The sequence below is a fragment of the Equus quagga genome, unplaced genomic scaffold, assembly GCF_021613505.1.
Source record: "Equus quagga isolate Etosha38 unplaced genomic scaffold, UCLA_HA_Equagga_1.0 220_RagTag, whole genome shotgun sequence".
In the NCBI taxonomy this organism is placed as follows: Eukaryota; Metazoa; Chordata; class Mammalia; order Perissodactyla; family Equidae; genus Equus; species Equus quagga.
This window is the reverse complement of record NW_025799647.1, coordinates 338791-352067: the sequence shown is the minus strand read 5'-3', so window position 1 is coordinate 352067 and position 13277 is coordinate 338791. Positions and strand designations below refer to the sequence as shown.

The following is a 13277-nucleotide window of genomic DNA, read 5'->3' as shown; positions in this document are numbered from 1 at the left end:
ACTGGAATTCTGCCCCACTGTGCCTTTCTAATACAAAAACCTCCTTCACTTTAATCATCCAGCTCAACTGCTTATGTCTTCCAGCATCCTGAAGTCCACATTTTGACAGGTGGCATTTCCCTGAAGCATTTTTGCTTTAAAAATACTGGGTCTGGCACACTGGCATCTGAGGAGATGACAGATGCAAACAGCAGATACAAATAGGAGACAACACCTTTCCCTCAACCACATTTGCTCCAGAAGAAACCCAAGTGGCCCCCTGGACCTTTTCCTGAAGAAACATGGGGAGAAGCAAGCTTTTTTTAGAGAGATATAAGTATAGCTTTTATTTTTTTTTAAACCAACCCAACATTTCCACTGGCAACTGTCAACATAGCTTATGACATGAGCACTGTTTCTTTTTTAGTAATTTTTTCTTAAAAAATGTGTTTAAAATTAAACAGGTGTTTTTTAATTTCTTTTTTCCCCTTAAAAAATGTATTTATGTCAATGCAGAAAGCCTAAAGATCTGTGGGCAGTTTGGTGGTGATTTTGTATGTGTGTTTATTGTGTGTGTACGTTTTAAAGCCAGGTCCTTTCAAAATTTGTTCAGAAAATGTCTGTAGGGCGCAGCAATCTGTTTTTCTACAAACCTAGGCTCCATGGGATTATGGCAACAAAGATTCATTTTACTGGGGCAAGAAATAGCCCACAGGCTGGAGAAAGAGCTTCATAAGGTTTAAAAACAAGCAGGAATGTGGAAGAGATGAGCAATTCCAGTTCCTATCTTGTGAAAATGCTTTCAAAGTGACCTGAGGGCTCAGGAGACGTGGAAGGAGCCCCTTGTTTTCCCATAAACCTCTAAGTTTTTGCATTGCCTCAAGAAATATAGTCAGCCTTCTTAGTCTGGTACATTAGAAGGTGAGGGGTTGGTAAAGATGACATTTCTCAGAAGCACTGACATTTTAAATATCATCTTTCCCTTGAAGATCTCACTGGGTGAGCATCTCTTCTCTCCTGCCTCAGATACAAAGCCAAAGACAGTCAAGAAGGCATACATCTCTTTTGTTTCCCCAGCTGTCCTTTGTCATCACACACCATTCTCGTTTTGCCCTGTATCTCCTGCTTGGTGGGTCTTCCTGCAGAAGGATAAACATATAGACATTGACACAAGGAGACAGACACTCTTTGAAAGGCTTGGGCAGAGAAGAGAATAATGACTTTTTGTTTAAATTTGATGTTGACATAAGCATACAAAGCTCCTCCTGCTACAGCCACAGTCCCCCTGCCTCGCCCCTTCTTTAGCGCCCCGAGTGGGTGTGCAAACCTACTTCCACTCGAATGCCATCAGCCCTCTCAAGAACTCAGGAAAAAAAAAAGGAGATGGGGGACGAGACCTCAATGGAGCCAAGAGACAGCTGTTACCCAGCGAGAGTTGGCAGGTGTGTGTCTGAAAATTCATCCCTCTATCCGTCGGCTCAGATCTTGAACATCCTTCCCAGCACCTTTGTCACTAACTTCAGAAAGAAAAGACGAAATGAACAAAAAAAACAATGAGCAAAACCTGATGGAAAAATTAAAGCAACCACAACAATGATTACAAGGAAAGAGAACCCCAAACCAGCCACATGAATATGACTCATTTTCACACTTCACCAGCTGAGTGAGAGAATGGTGATGTATTGAACTGGACAGACAGGAGAAACCCTGCCCCCAAGCAAAGTAGAAGCAAAGGAATAATCAGAAGAAGGTGGAATAGAAGATGGTGAAAGGGTCTGACCTTTGCTATGGGTCAGGGACATGGATGGGAAGATGGGGTGGAGGTGGGTTTGTTGCTGTTGTTGGCTTGTATTGAATTAAATACTTTGTAAAGTGGGTGTTTCCTCCATTCTGTTGGATTGATTAAGACTCTGCCCTTTCAGTTCACTGCCAGGGCCTAGGTCGGGTGAAGTTCCTGGGGCTCGGGTCCTGATGCTGCCTCTCCAGGGCTGCTCATCCCAGAGAGGTCACTGGTGGGGAGGTGCCCTTCTTTTAGAAGAAGTCCTAGGCTTGTCCTGCTAGAGGCCTTGTCCTGTGGCTCAGAACCCCTTGATGTAGCAGTAAGCCTCCAGTGTGGCAAAGAGTATGTAGAGGAGCCACAGGCTCACAAAGAGCCAAGTCGTGGCAAGCTTGCAGCCACGAGGGCCACCGAGCTCCCCACCCAGGTGGGGCCGCCGGCGGTACAGGAGCACACTGATGCAGACAAACGCAAAGATGGTGAAGAGGGTGACGGAGAAGGCCAGCGTGCCGGCTGACACGTGGAACTCCTGTCCCTGCAGGGCCCAGTAGATGGCGGCCACGGACCAGGCCAGGCCAATGCCCAGGAAGACGTTGACGGCATTGCTGCCTGTGACGTTGCCAATGGAGGCGTCTGCGTACACGTCCTGGATGGCTGCAGCTTTGCTGGCAAACGTATCTGGAAAAGGGCAGAGACAAATGGGAGCTGATGGGAGGCTGAGAAGTAGAGGGCCCACCTTTGAGTATGTCCAAAAGGCAGCTGACGACAGTTGGCTGAGCCCAGGAACGAGAAACGCGCTTGGGGGCTACCCCAAGCTCTGCCATTAACAAGTTACATGGCCTTGAACAAGTCACCTCACTTCTCTGGGCTTCCCATTCCTCATCTGCTAGGTCTGAAAGATTTCACAGGATCTTTCTGGTCCTGGTCTTTACCGAGTGGGTTTATTGTTCCCTTTGGCTACTTTTCAGTAAGGGGAGTTTGCTCTTCCATAATATCTTCCCAGGGAACCTTGACATCCTGGGAAGCTGCTTAGAGTAGATGCCTGATTGTAACTGTCACACGAGGCATGTACTCACTTAACATAGTTATTGAACGATGCCTGTGTGCTCAACACTGAGCGAGGTGCTCGATTTACGGGGACAGAAAACGCGCTGGGGAACTATGACGAGGAAGTGCGTGGGGAGCTGTGGACTCCAGGAAGGTGGAGCTCTGCCTCTGCAGTTAGTATGTGGAGCACAGGGCCCTGCTGGCGGTTTGATGTTAGCCGTTGGCATGGATTGTAGGGACTGAAAGGACTGTCGGGGACAACTACCCCAACTTTTTATTTCACAGGTAAGGAAAATAAGGGTCAAGGAATCTGCCCAAGGTCACATGGGAAGTTAGGGAGATTTGACCCTAAAATTCTAATATAAGGGCTCTTTCCAAACCATCACCTTCCATCCAAAGAGCTTCAGCCAAACCACAGTCAGCTGAGTGGACAATAGCATAACCTTCTTCAAGTCCCTAGCGTCACCAGCTATTCCCTGGACCAATTGCAAGGACTTGGAAGTGCCCCAAGCTCTCTCCCTGCCTGGCTCAGCCTGCTTTGTCTCTTTGTTGCCAATTTGCTCAGCTCTCCCAGAGAAGATCTCTTGCCTATGATCCTGCTTTATTTTGCCTCTGATCCTCTGCAATTTCTCCCCACGTCTGTTCCTTTTCTCCACATCTGCTCCTTCCCCTCTGATAGTTCTGGTCCTTTGAGGCCTGGAGAACAGAGATCACAGAGCATCTCCTCCACCTGGATCATCCCCGGATCATCTATCTAATTTCCTACCACCCAATGCATTTCCATGATCCAAACCTCTTGCAACACCAATGGATAAATAATCCCACTGGTCTGTGCTGGGGTTTCTGGAAGAGGATTTCCAAGAGTGTGATGTAGATTTAGTTTACTTTCCAGCAGGATACGTTTCCTTGGTCCAGTCAGGACAGTCCTGTCTGATGAGATTCAGCCTAACCCTCTGGTAGGAGGATGCTGTCTCTTTCTTCCTATGGCAATTGCGAGGTCAGCTCCTTGGCGGGAGTTCAGGGTTCAGATACCCTGGAGACCCTAAGTGAACTAAGTAAGGAACATGAGCTAATGCAGCCCCTCTCTGCCTGCTATCTTCTACTTGTCATCCTGGCCAGGCTTACGTATGTCCTCCCTTGGAAGCCATCCCTGAACCAGCCCAGGTCCTCGGTTTTATACTTGCACAGCACATGCACTTGTTCTTCATAGAACTTACAGAGATGATTTTAATTATAGTCGTTGAGTACAGTCTCCGTCATTAGATGATAAACTCCACGTGGAGAGGGAAGCATGTCTGTCTTGCCTCTCACTATAGCCCCAGCAACTAGCACAATACCGTACCAGGCTCGGTAAATACTTGTCTAATGAATGAATACACGCATGCCCGTTCCTGTTTGTCTCTAGGTGTTTATAAGGAAGAAAAGAATACATAATACATCATATGAAAGGACAAGAACTTGCTAAGCTTCCTTGGCCTCTCCCCCTGGGTGACATTCTGTACTGACAGGTGTCCTAAGCAGAGGAGGCCAAGAAGGCTTGTGGGCATTTCCATTGTGACAGCTTCAAGCAGGCTAATCTTTAGCCTCTCAGAGATTGCCAGAGGGAAGCGGAAGGAGAGCAGTCTCTATATTCTTTGAATTACCCTGCCTCACGGCCAAGGGGTTAAGTTTGCACACTCCGCGGTGGCCCAGGGTTTCACTGGTTCCCATCCTGGGCGGGGACCTAGCACTGCTCTTCAAGCCACACTGAGGCGGCGTCCCACACACCACAATTAGAAGGACCCACAACTAAAATATACAACTATGTACTGGGGGGCTTGGGGGAGAAGAAGGAAAAATAAAACAAACAAATAAATAAATAAAATAAAATCTTTAAAAAAATAAAAAAAAAAAAGAAATTGGGCCACTTAGTTAGGCAGGTAACTTAACCTCTGTGGGCCTCAGTTTCCTCATCTGTCAGGTAGGGATAATAACTGTCCCTATCGAATCGGGTTTTGAATAGGGGTAACCCATGTAAATTGCTTAGCATACATAGTGCTTGACACATCAAAAGTGCTCAAGAAATGTTGGCTATCATTACTAATATTATCATTCATCTCTCTGATTGACTACTGTGCAGCTTAGGGGCAGCGGTTCTGTTAAGCTCAGATCTGAGATGGGAAGGAAGACAACAAGGCAAAGTTGTAGGGGTCACTTGAACCCGGTAATATCCTCTCTGCAAATCCAAGCACTCCTCACTCTCACCTGGCACAGAGGTGCCAAACGCCACAAAAACAACAGCTGTCACTGAGTCCTTGAGGCCGATGGTGCAGCCAAAGTGGGAGGCCAGGTCTCCGATTATGGCTGTGAGCATGCCAATGATGAGAATGGAGACGACAAAGCAGGCCCAGCCGTGGCAGTACTCTGTGGGGGGTACGCAGGCAAACAGCACCTTCCAGAAGACTGTCAGGAAGTGCATGACGTAGTCGAAGCAGGATGGCAGCCTCTCCTCGCCTGACTCATCCTCATCCTCGTCCCCTGCTGGAGGCAAGAGAAACAGGCCCAGGAAAGGGCAGCGAGGTCAGATCCCCATTCATGAGGAGGTCAAGTTCGAACCACATCACGAACCTCATCAGCTGGAAGCAGGCTCCAGCTCCCTCCTGGGAAGCTGGTGTAGGCCAGGGCATGGGCACCAGAAAACAGTTGGGAAATGAGAATTGAGTAGGGGTGCCTCATTGGTCAATTTGAATGCAGGGCTCCCAGAGAGAGTGAGAGAGAGAGGACGGGGAATAAAGAAGAGAAGAAAGAGATTAAGAGAGAGAATGGGAGAAGATGAGAGGGCCAAGGCAGTAGAGGAACCAGAGAGGAAGGTAGAGAGGCTGCATTTGCTCGCCTAGGCGAAGAAAAGTGAAATCAGCTGTGTGTCCACTCTTTACTGGATGCCAGTGGGGCTCCTCTCTAATTTTCCTGACGTGACTGTTGCAACAACCTTGTGGTTCTGCTCATTATCCATCCCAGAGGGACGGCTGTCATTCCAGATCATGCGGACACACCAAAGAGCCAGTGCCATCCTCCAAATATCCCACAGGACAGAGCAGGCATGGGCCTTATTCGTCCTTGCTAGGAAAGATGGGCAGAATTGCCCATTCAGCAGTCCAGGAGGAGAGAATGTGCTGAGACACGCTGGCCCCTTGTCAAGGGCAACCTCTGTAATGTTTTGATAGAACCCGTGGACGCTGTGTTTCAAAAGAGCAGGAGTCAGGATCCTTGGGTTCCATTGCAGCTTTGCCATGAAGACAATCTGTAACCTGGGATAAGTCACCTCTTGTTTCTGAACCTTATTTCCCTCATTTGATAAAGGAAGGGGTTAGATTATGTGGCCTACATTCTGTGTATTGTCTCTTTAGGGGCAAAATAAGGTCATCAGAGGGGGAACTGGGAATATCTGAAGCCGGCGATGTGAAAAGTGGGGCAGTGATGGCAGCAGCTCTCTCTTCCTGGTTGCACTTTAGCTGTGGCTCTGGGGCCCTGGGGATATGACCCTGTGGGTTGCTATGACAACAAAGTCTCATGAAAAGAGACAAGGCCAGTAGTGCTCAGGGCCGGCTGTATAAGGAGGCCTCAGTGGTGCCGAGAGGCAATATTGGTGGTGTTGGTGAGACCATTTCCATTCACATTCCAACATGTGTGCAGGCCTCTGGGACTCTGGCTTTGCTGTGAGGCATCACAGAGGGAACGTGTCAACAAATGCTGAAGGAGAGGTTTGGAATCATCCAGGGTGGAGGTTTGTCAAAGTCAATGCAAAGATTTTACCAACTCTGGGCCCTGCATCTCTAAGTCAGAATAGTTCCCCATTTTATAGAAAATGAGGACCAAATTACTGAGAGGAAGGAATGATGGAAAACAGAATTTATTGAGTTAGTGTTTGGTACCAGATTCTGTGCCTTTCTACTTTTTTTGCTGAGGAAGGTAGCAATAATTCACTTTTGGCCTGAGGAAATTGAGAAGCAGAGAGGGTAACCTGTCTCAGTTTACACAACAGAACCAGGATTTGAAATCAGAGATAGCCAGACTTTTTCCGTTGCCCCGTGATTCTTTTCCAAAGCAGCCCAGTGAAACATGCAAACATCTAGGACTAGAGCTGGGAAGACTGGACACAGACGCCTTCCCAGAAATTGGTGGGCTGTGGATGTGCTTGTGTTTTTCCTTTTCTGGTGTTGTCTGCTTCACCCAGCAAGGCCTGTGCCCCCTTGAGACACTCTCACCTGCACTGACAGTGATGGCCTCCATGAACTGGTCCTTCCAGGAATGGGTCCCCACAACCAAGGCCAGGTTCGTCTTCTTGATCAGTTTGTCCACTGTACTCTGTCAGGGAGATAAAAACTTGGAATCATGAGGTGAGAATGCGCAGAACCACTGAAGAATCTGGTGCTTCAAGAGAATGAAAGGTGTCCTGCATTTCAGCGGACTCCACGAGGGTTCTGAAAGTTATGCACGGAATGGTTTTGGGTGATGTCTTCTGGGATAATCCTTCTATTTCCTTTTTCTTTGGTTGTGACTGCTGACATTGGATATTTAGAGCAATACAATATAGAATAATGGTAATAATGTCAATAAACCTCGCCCTGGAGGAGTGAATTTTAGTATCTTCATTTTAAAAATACAGTTAAACACTAGTGATGATACATCTAGGGGCTTTATAACCCATTTAGTCCATATACTACGTTATGTTTCTCACAATATTCCTAGGATACCGGCACTATTTGTTCCATGTTACAAATGGGGAAACTGAGGTCGGGTGGGTAAATGATTCACTCCATTTCAACTTCACATATTCAGTGGTGAAATTAGAAGAAAACTCCAGGTCTTCTACTTCCCACCCCATCACTCTGTTATCTGTTAGATCTCACTTATGGCCTGACCTTGAACTCATAGGACTCTTCAATGATGACCTCTAGTTTGGGGTGTTCACCCAATATTGGCTTTCCCATTTCTGCTATCCTCTTGGCCTCCTCTTCCTCCACAGTCAGCTTCCTGTCTGTCATCTCTGCAACAAAACAAAATCAGACTAGTTTTAGCACATTCGCTGTTCCCTAGAAGTCTAAAGCTCAGAGTATTAGGCACATGCAGTGGGCACATAGCTCTTGAGAATGGAGACTTTGTGTATTTTTTAGTGCCTCTTTCTGTAAAGTGCTGGACATTTTATGACCATCAGACCATGAGAGGCTTTTTGAAGGCCTGGGATAAGCATTCCTTTTTCCAGTTTATACCTGGGTGAGGAACCTGACCCAAAGACCTTCTGAGAAATAGCACTAAGTAAAGTCCCCAAGTCATTTGGTGAGATACTGGTGAGTTGGGAACAAAAACCAAATCTTTTGATCTTTAACCATTCTGAACTGTTGGGCCTGAGTGTTTGTTCAACTACTTCATGAAAGAGTTCTTGGGGATCGGAAGAACATTTTAATCCAAAGGGAATGTCTACTGGTTCACATTAACATCTGTTTCTAACACTGTTCGGACTATCTTCTCTATAAAGGAGAAAGGAGAGATGTTTCCAGGAATATCTACATTTCATACAAGTGAATATTATCCTCACAATGAGAAACTTGGAAGATTTCCCAAAAAACTTCATGATTTTCCAATGAAAGATCCCCAGGATTTCTACAGGAGTCAGGCACATTTCTTCTGGAACACAAATACTTGTTCAAAAACAAAACAAAATAAAGCTCTTCCTTTACTTTCTTTTGAGGCATTCCCTGTGTCCCTCAGCATCTTGACTCATGTACCAGTGGTCTGTTCTCTTGTTGAACAGTTAGAAATTTTTTCCATTTCAGCTGGTGAGTCCATTTTAAGACTACTTCACCATGAAGACATGTTTTCTGGATTAGAGTGAAATAGAGATTGAATCTTTTTATTCTCCTTTGATTAGAAAATTGCTCTTGGCAGCCTGTTTCTTTCAGAGCTCATTTAAACATCTCTCTATCCAAGTTCTCATTCTTACATGCAATTAATTCTTTTATTTGGCTCCTTAATTGGTTTCATTCACAGTGAATCTCCTAGGGGAATTCTCTAGTCCTTGGATAATCTCAAGGACAAAATGGGCGAGAGGCCAAGGAGGTCTTCTTTTCTCTCTATCTTGGGACTTGGTGAAGCATGGGGAGGGGGGAGACTTGAGCTCTTGAGGTTGCAAGGAAAGGAATTTACTGGAAGACTATAGACCAAAGGTGTAAGTTACCAAGAAGAGAATCTATTTTATATGAGGATTTTCTTAGTTTGCCTGAATGAAGATAGGAAGAGAGTGTGCGGAGGATTCCTGAGCTGGCTGTTTTACTCGGTGCTCTGGCACAAAACACAGAAGGCAATCCCCAAATGCTTGGGAGCTGTCCATGGTGCTGTCCTCCTGCAGGCGTTGGTCACCGCTTTCGGAAACAATGATTTCTCAAGGATCAGTGTCCTTCTGTATATTTCTAAGTAAGCAGATACCCTCTAGCAGATTGACTTCATTTAATCCATTGATTCTGAGTCTCTTATTAGTTAATTCTGAAGGTACATCTGGGTATATCCAGGGATCTGGCTATGAAGTCAGTGATCCTAGAAGCCAGACTGCAAGCCAATCTGAGAAAAAGCACTTGGAAAAAGACATATAGATTCCTTAAAAGCACAGGTACTCTTTCCCCCTACTTGCAGGTTTTGGCACCAACTCACAATGCCCATCCAGCAGTGACAGTATTATTCCACTCTTCCCTCCCCGATTCCCCCATGTCATACTTTACACGTGCCACAAGAACTTTATACCAATATAATGAGTTCTCCAGTGACATATAAATGTACCTGTCTAACCCCTTGCCTAGCTTTCAATCTAGCACTATATCCATCTGGCAGGATATTGATCTACCTACTGACCTGTCCACCCCTGTGGTGACAGTCAGTCTTTCCATCTAGCTTTCTGTAAAAATCTCTTTGACAAATAACCAATCTTCTCTCTTTGGCTCTGCCTCAGCCTCTGAGAGATACTCCATATCTATCTATTTATCTATTAATTGATTGATTCACTTGCCTTTAAATCAACTCTGGTTTAATGTCTTGGTTTGGTAGTAATTCCTGCCGTTTTCTATTTTTGTAAAGATAATTCCTTTGCATTCAAATTAAGTTAATTTCTTGATAGAGTATAAGTCTCAAACCAAAAAGACCATATAGATTTTGATCACTTATTTACATAACTCCTCAGAATTTCAAGGGAAGAGAATAAAGGACAGGTGATCTTCATATTCAGACTCACTAAACAAACTCTCAGATTTAGGAAAAGGAGGAGACAGCAGGGAGACAGAGAGAGAATATGAATAGGATGGAAGATTGAACAAATATTGGATGAACAAAGAGCTTGCCAGGCCAGACAAGAATAGATTGCCGTGAATGCTCTACAGACATCCTCAGAAAGAATTGGAGAGATGCAGCCAGTGCTCTCATTTCCAGGTCCCTGAGCTTGGTGGTGTAGCTCAGAATGAATATATTTACTCTCCATCTTTCACCATCAGGCATTGTTAATCATGTTTGCCTGACCAACTAGGAAAACTCAAACAAGAATTTGGGACTTTCAGTGAATTTAAAATCTAACCAAGGGCTCTTAAATTAAAGGTTTACAGATTGAAAGATCCAGGAAACGACACCTTCTTTTCCTCTTTTAGCTTCTATTGGCATTCGTGCAAATATGTTAAAAGTACAAAGAAGCTTAAATTAAATCACAATCTTTCTTGTGTGTATATATGTGTGGTTGGTGGGGGGGAGGGGGTGGAGTCAAGAGTTGGAACAAAGAAGCCCAAATACCTTCTCAGGCAAGAGGATGAGTGAAGTGGAGAAGGAATACCTGATGCTGTAGCATCAATACTCTGCGAGAATAGTAGGATATATGGGGTTGGAGATAGTCCTTATCCTATTGGTATAAGGAGGACGCAAGAGGCCAAGGAAACTGGAGTAATTTTTTTTCAAAAAGAGAAAATGTAGGGGTTTACATTGTTTGTTTGAGGCTTCAAGGAGGCAAATGTCCTTACTGTGTATCCTGCCCATTCTCAAACCCAAGGTGCAGCCTACAGGTAACTTTGAATGCCAAAGAATTCCATAAGGTGCTTTGCTTCTTTAATGACCTCAAAATTTTTATATGTTCAAAGAGCTGATGAAATGTAAAATGTTCTTTTAAAATATATTGAGATGTCTTGTATAGCTCACTCTGCCTGCACCAAGAACAGAAGTATTGCCAGATATGATGGAAATGTTTTCCTATCTGCTCACAAAGTTGGACACTGTTTATGATTGGATTCCACTAATTCAAGCACACTCTCAAAGCAGGTGTACGTCCTGCAACAGGATATAGATTCTGCATGAGGATCTCTCTACAATAAATTCCCTAAAATTTCTATTTCCAGCCAGAAAATTGCCCCCATCCAATATAATATCCTAATTCTTCTTGTCGTCCATGGCACATGTGAATTCAAGGGTCAATGAAAAACGAACCAAAGTTCTAGCAATTTAGGTCTCAGCTGCGATGAGATGGAAGATCTCCAGGAGCAGTAAAATTCCAGAGTCTTTAAAAATTGTTTTCCACTTTCTCATAGAAGCTCCTGATTATTTTTCCCTGGGTTCTTTGAGATCAAAGTATTTTCTTTCAAATCCCATCATGATCCTATTAGGAGATTCAGTTCTGACTCTCACTCTCCTTGCCCCACAACATGAGAGGACCAATGAGTTAAGATGCAGGAGAAGTCTGCGACCCACCATCTCTTTGGTAAATTTCAATTCTCTTCCTGGTCCCAGAGAAAACCAGCTACGCCATTACCCACATCTACTGGCAGAAATGGTGCTCAAGGAATTGTCTACGTCCTTAGGATTACTTCAATTATGATTAGGGAAATAAATCTCCCAGTCCTTGGGAGAACTTGTCAAGTTAACTCAAGCCCATGGTTCCTACTAATAAATCAAAGGACATTGATCTTAAAGTAAGTAATGGCACTGGCAAGACATAGAAAAGAGAGGGCAAGACACCTCTTACCTGGAGACAACAGGAGCGCTGTTTGCAAATAGATATCAGACAAGGGGAAGAAAGAAAAGGAAAGAGCATTAAGGTCCCATCTTGAAAGTGTCCCCAGGCTTTGTGGTTGCTGGCAGCATAAGGAAAGCAGTGAGCTTAGTAGGTGAGAGCTCTGCAGCGACATGCAAAAGGCAGCATATGGAGCATGCACAGCAGCAGCAGCAGCAAGAGGTGTGAGCCGCTGAGAGGCTGCTGAGCACCAGGGCCCTGCAGTTAAATAAGAGTTTTCCCCACAGCTTCCCTGCAACTCTGAGGGCTAAGGATAGAGGAATGAGGATGGGGGAACCAAGTGGGTGGAGCAGACAGAGTTGGTCATTTGCGAATTTCTAAGAGACCGGGTTCTCACATCTATTCTGTAATGGAGTGAGAATCCAGTTACACTGAAAACTGTATGGGTTCCAACCCTGCCAAAGTGGCTGGCTTATCAGTGGAGAATAGGACCCTGGCACTTGAATAGGAGCTCAGGGCGCTAGTAATGGTGCACAAGAGTGGAGCAGTGTGCAGTTCTGTGTCCTTCATCCCTAACCTCCTAATCAGATCATGCTCAGCTTCCCAGTGCCCATAACATTTGACCACAAATGGCCTGCTAGCTGCCATGCTGGCCAGAACTTTGAGTTTCCCTGAAAGAATGACCTAGTGAAAAGGTAAGTCCTGAAGAATGTTTTCCTTGAAACAGTTTGTCTTTTTATAGACACAGCCTGGAGGTCGGGGCCATGGACTCCTACCGTTTTGGATCACCTGTGCCTAGTAAAGTCACGGTAACTACTAGGTGTTTGATAAAGGTTTGTTGCCTTATTTTGGCATTTGTGTTTCTCATAGATCCTGTGGTGCTGCATCTCTGGATGGTAGTCTTTTTGTTCCAGAAAGGAAAGTTTAAATCAGAGTCCAGATATTCTGGAGAGACTGTCATATCAAAAGATATACACAGATGGAAGATGACATATACAAGGTCCTACATGGACTGGGAAGCTGAGGTAAAGATATGCCCAACACAGGTTGTCCCTAGCCCTCTAAATTTGTACTTATGCTTAACTCTCTTAGACTTCAAGATCCAAAAATTAAAAATTCTTGTGACACACCACATTTTCACCTCAACAGTCCCTCACTCCCTGGTTCTTGTCAAACAAAGGTCTGGGAACATCCTGTCACATACCCCTGGTGTAGCGGGTGACTGATGGAGGATGTTGAGGAAACAGTGTGTTGGTGGCGGGGGAGTGTCTGTGAACTGTTTCTTCTAAGAATCCCTAGGAATGCAACTCAAGCCTGTGACCCATCATTCCTTATTCACAGTCACTGAAGGCACATGTAGATCCAGAATCCTTATGGTATATAAGCGGGGTGAACAGCAGTTGACTTTTTTTGGTTTTCCCATATTGAATTCCAAGGGATAATGGATCAGTGATCTCTTTACTA

At 44.9% G+C, this 13277-nt stretch overlaps 1 protein-coding gene across 7 annotated transcripts in view; it reads right to left on the bottom strand.

The window, feature by feature from the left end:
- Nucleotides 1-324: 324 nt before the first annotated feature.
- The window catches only part of LOC124233727 (sodium/calcium exchanger 3), a 138934-nt gene continuing 125981 nt past the window's right edge, over nucleotides 325-13277 (bottom strand). For 4 of the 7 annotated variants that reach the window (XM_046650859.1, XM_046650858.1, XM_046650861.1 and 1 more), the window contains exons 4-8: nucleotides 11826-11843; nucleotides 7705-7829; nucleotides 7048-7147; nucleotides 5048-5323; nucleotides 325-2434 (exon numbers count right to left, since the gene is read on the bottom strand). In XM_046650859.1, coding sequence (XP_046506815.1) covers nucleotides 2058-2434; nucleotides 5048-5323; nucleotides 7048-7147; nucleotides 7705-7829; nucleotides 11826-11843 — 896 coding nt within the window. In that variant the 3' untranslated portion in view covers nucleotides 325-2057. The remainder of the gene's footprint in view (nucleotides 2435-5047; nucleotides 5324-7047; nucleotides 7148-7704; nucleotides 7830-11825; nucleotides 11844-13277) is intronic. The other 3 variants (XM_046650863.1, XM_046650865.1, XM_046650862.1) reach the window with 2 other exon arrangements.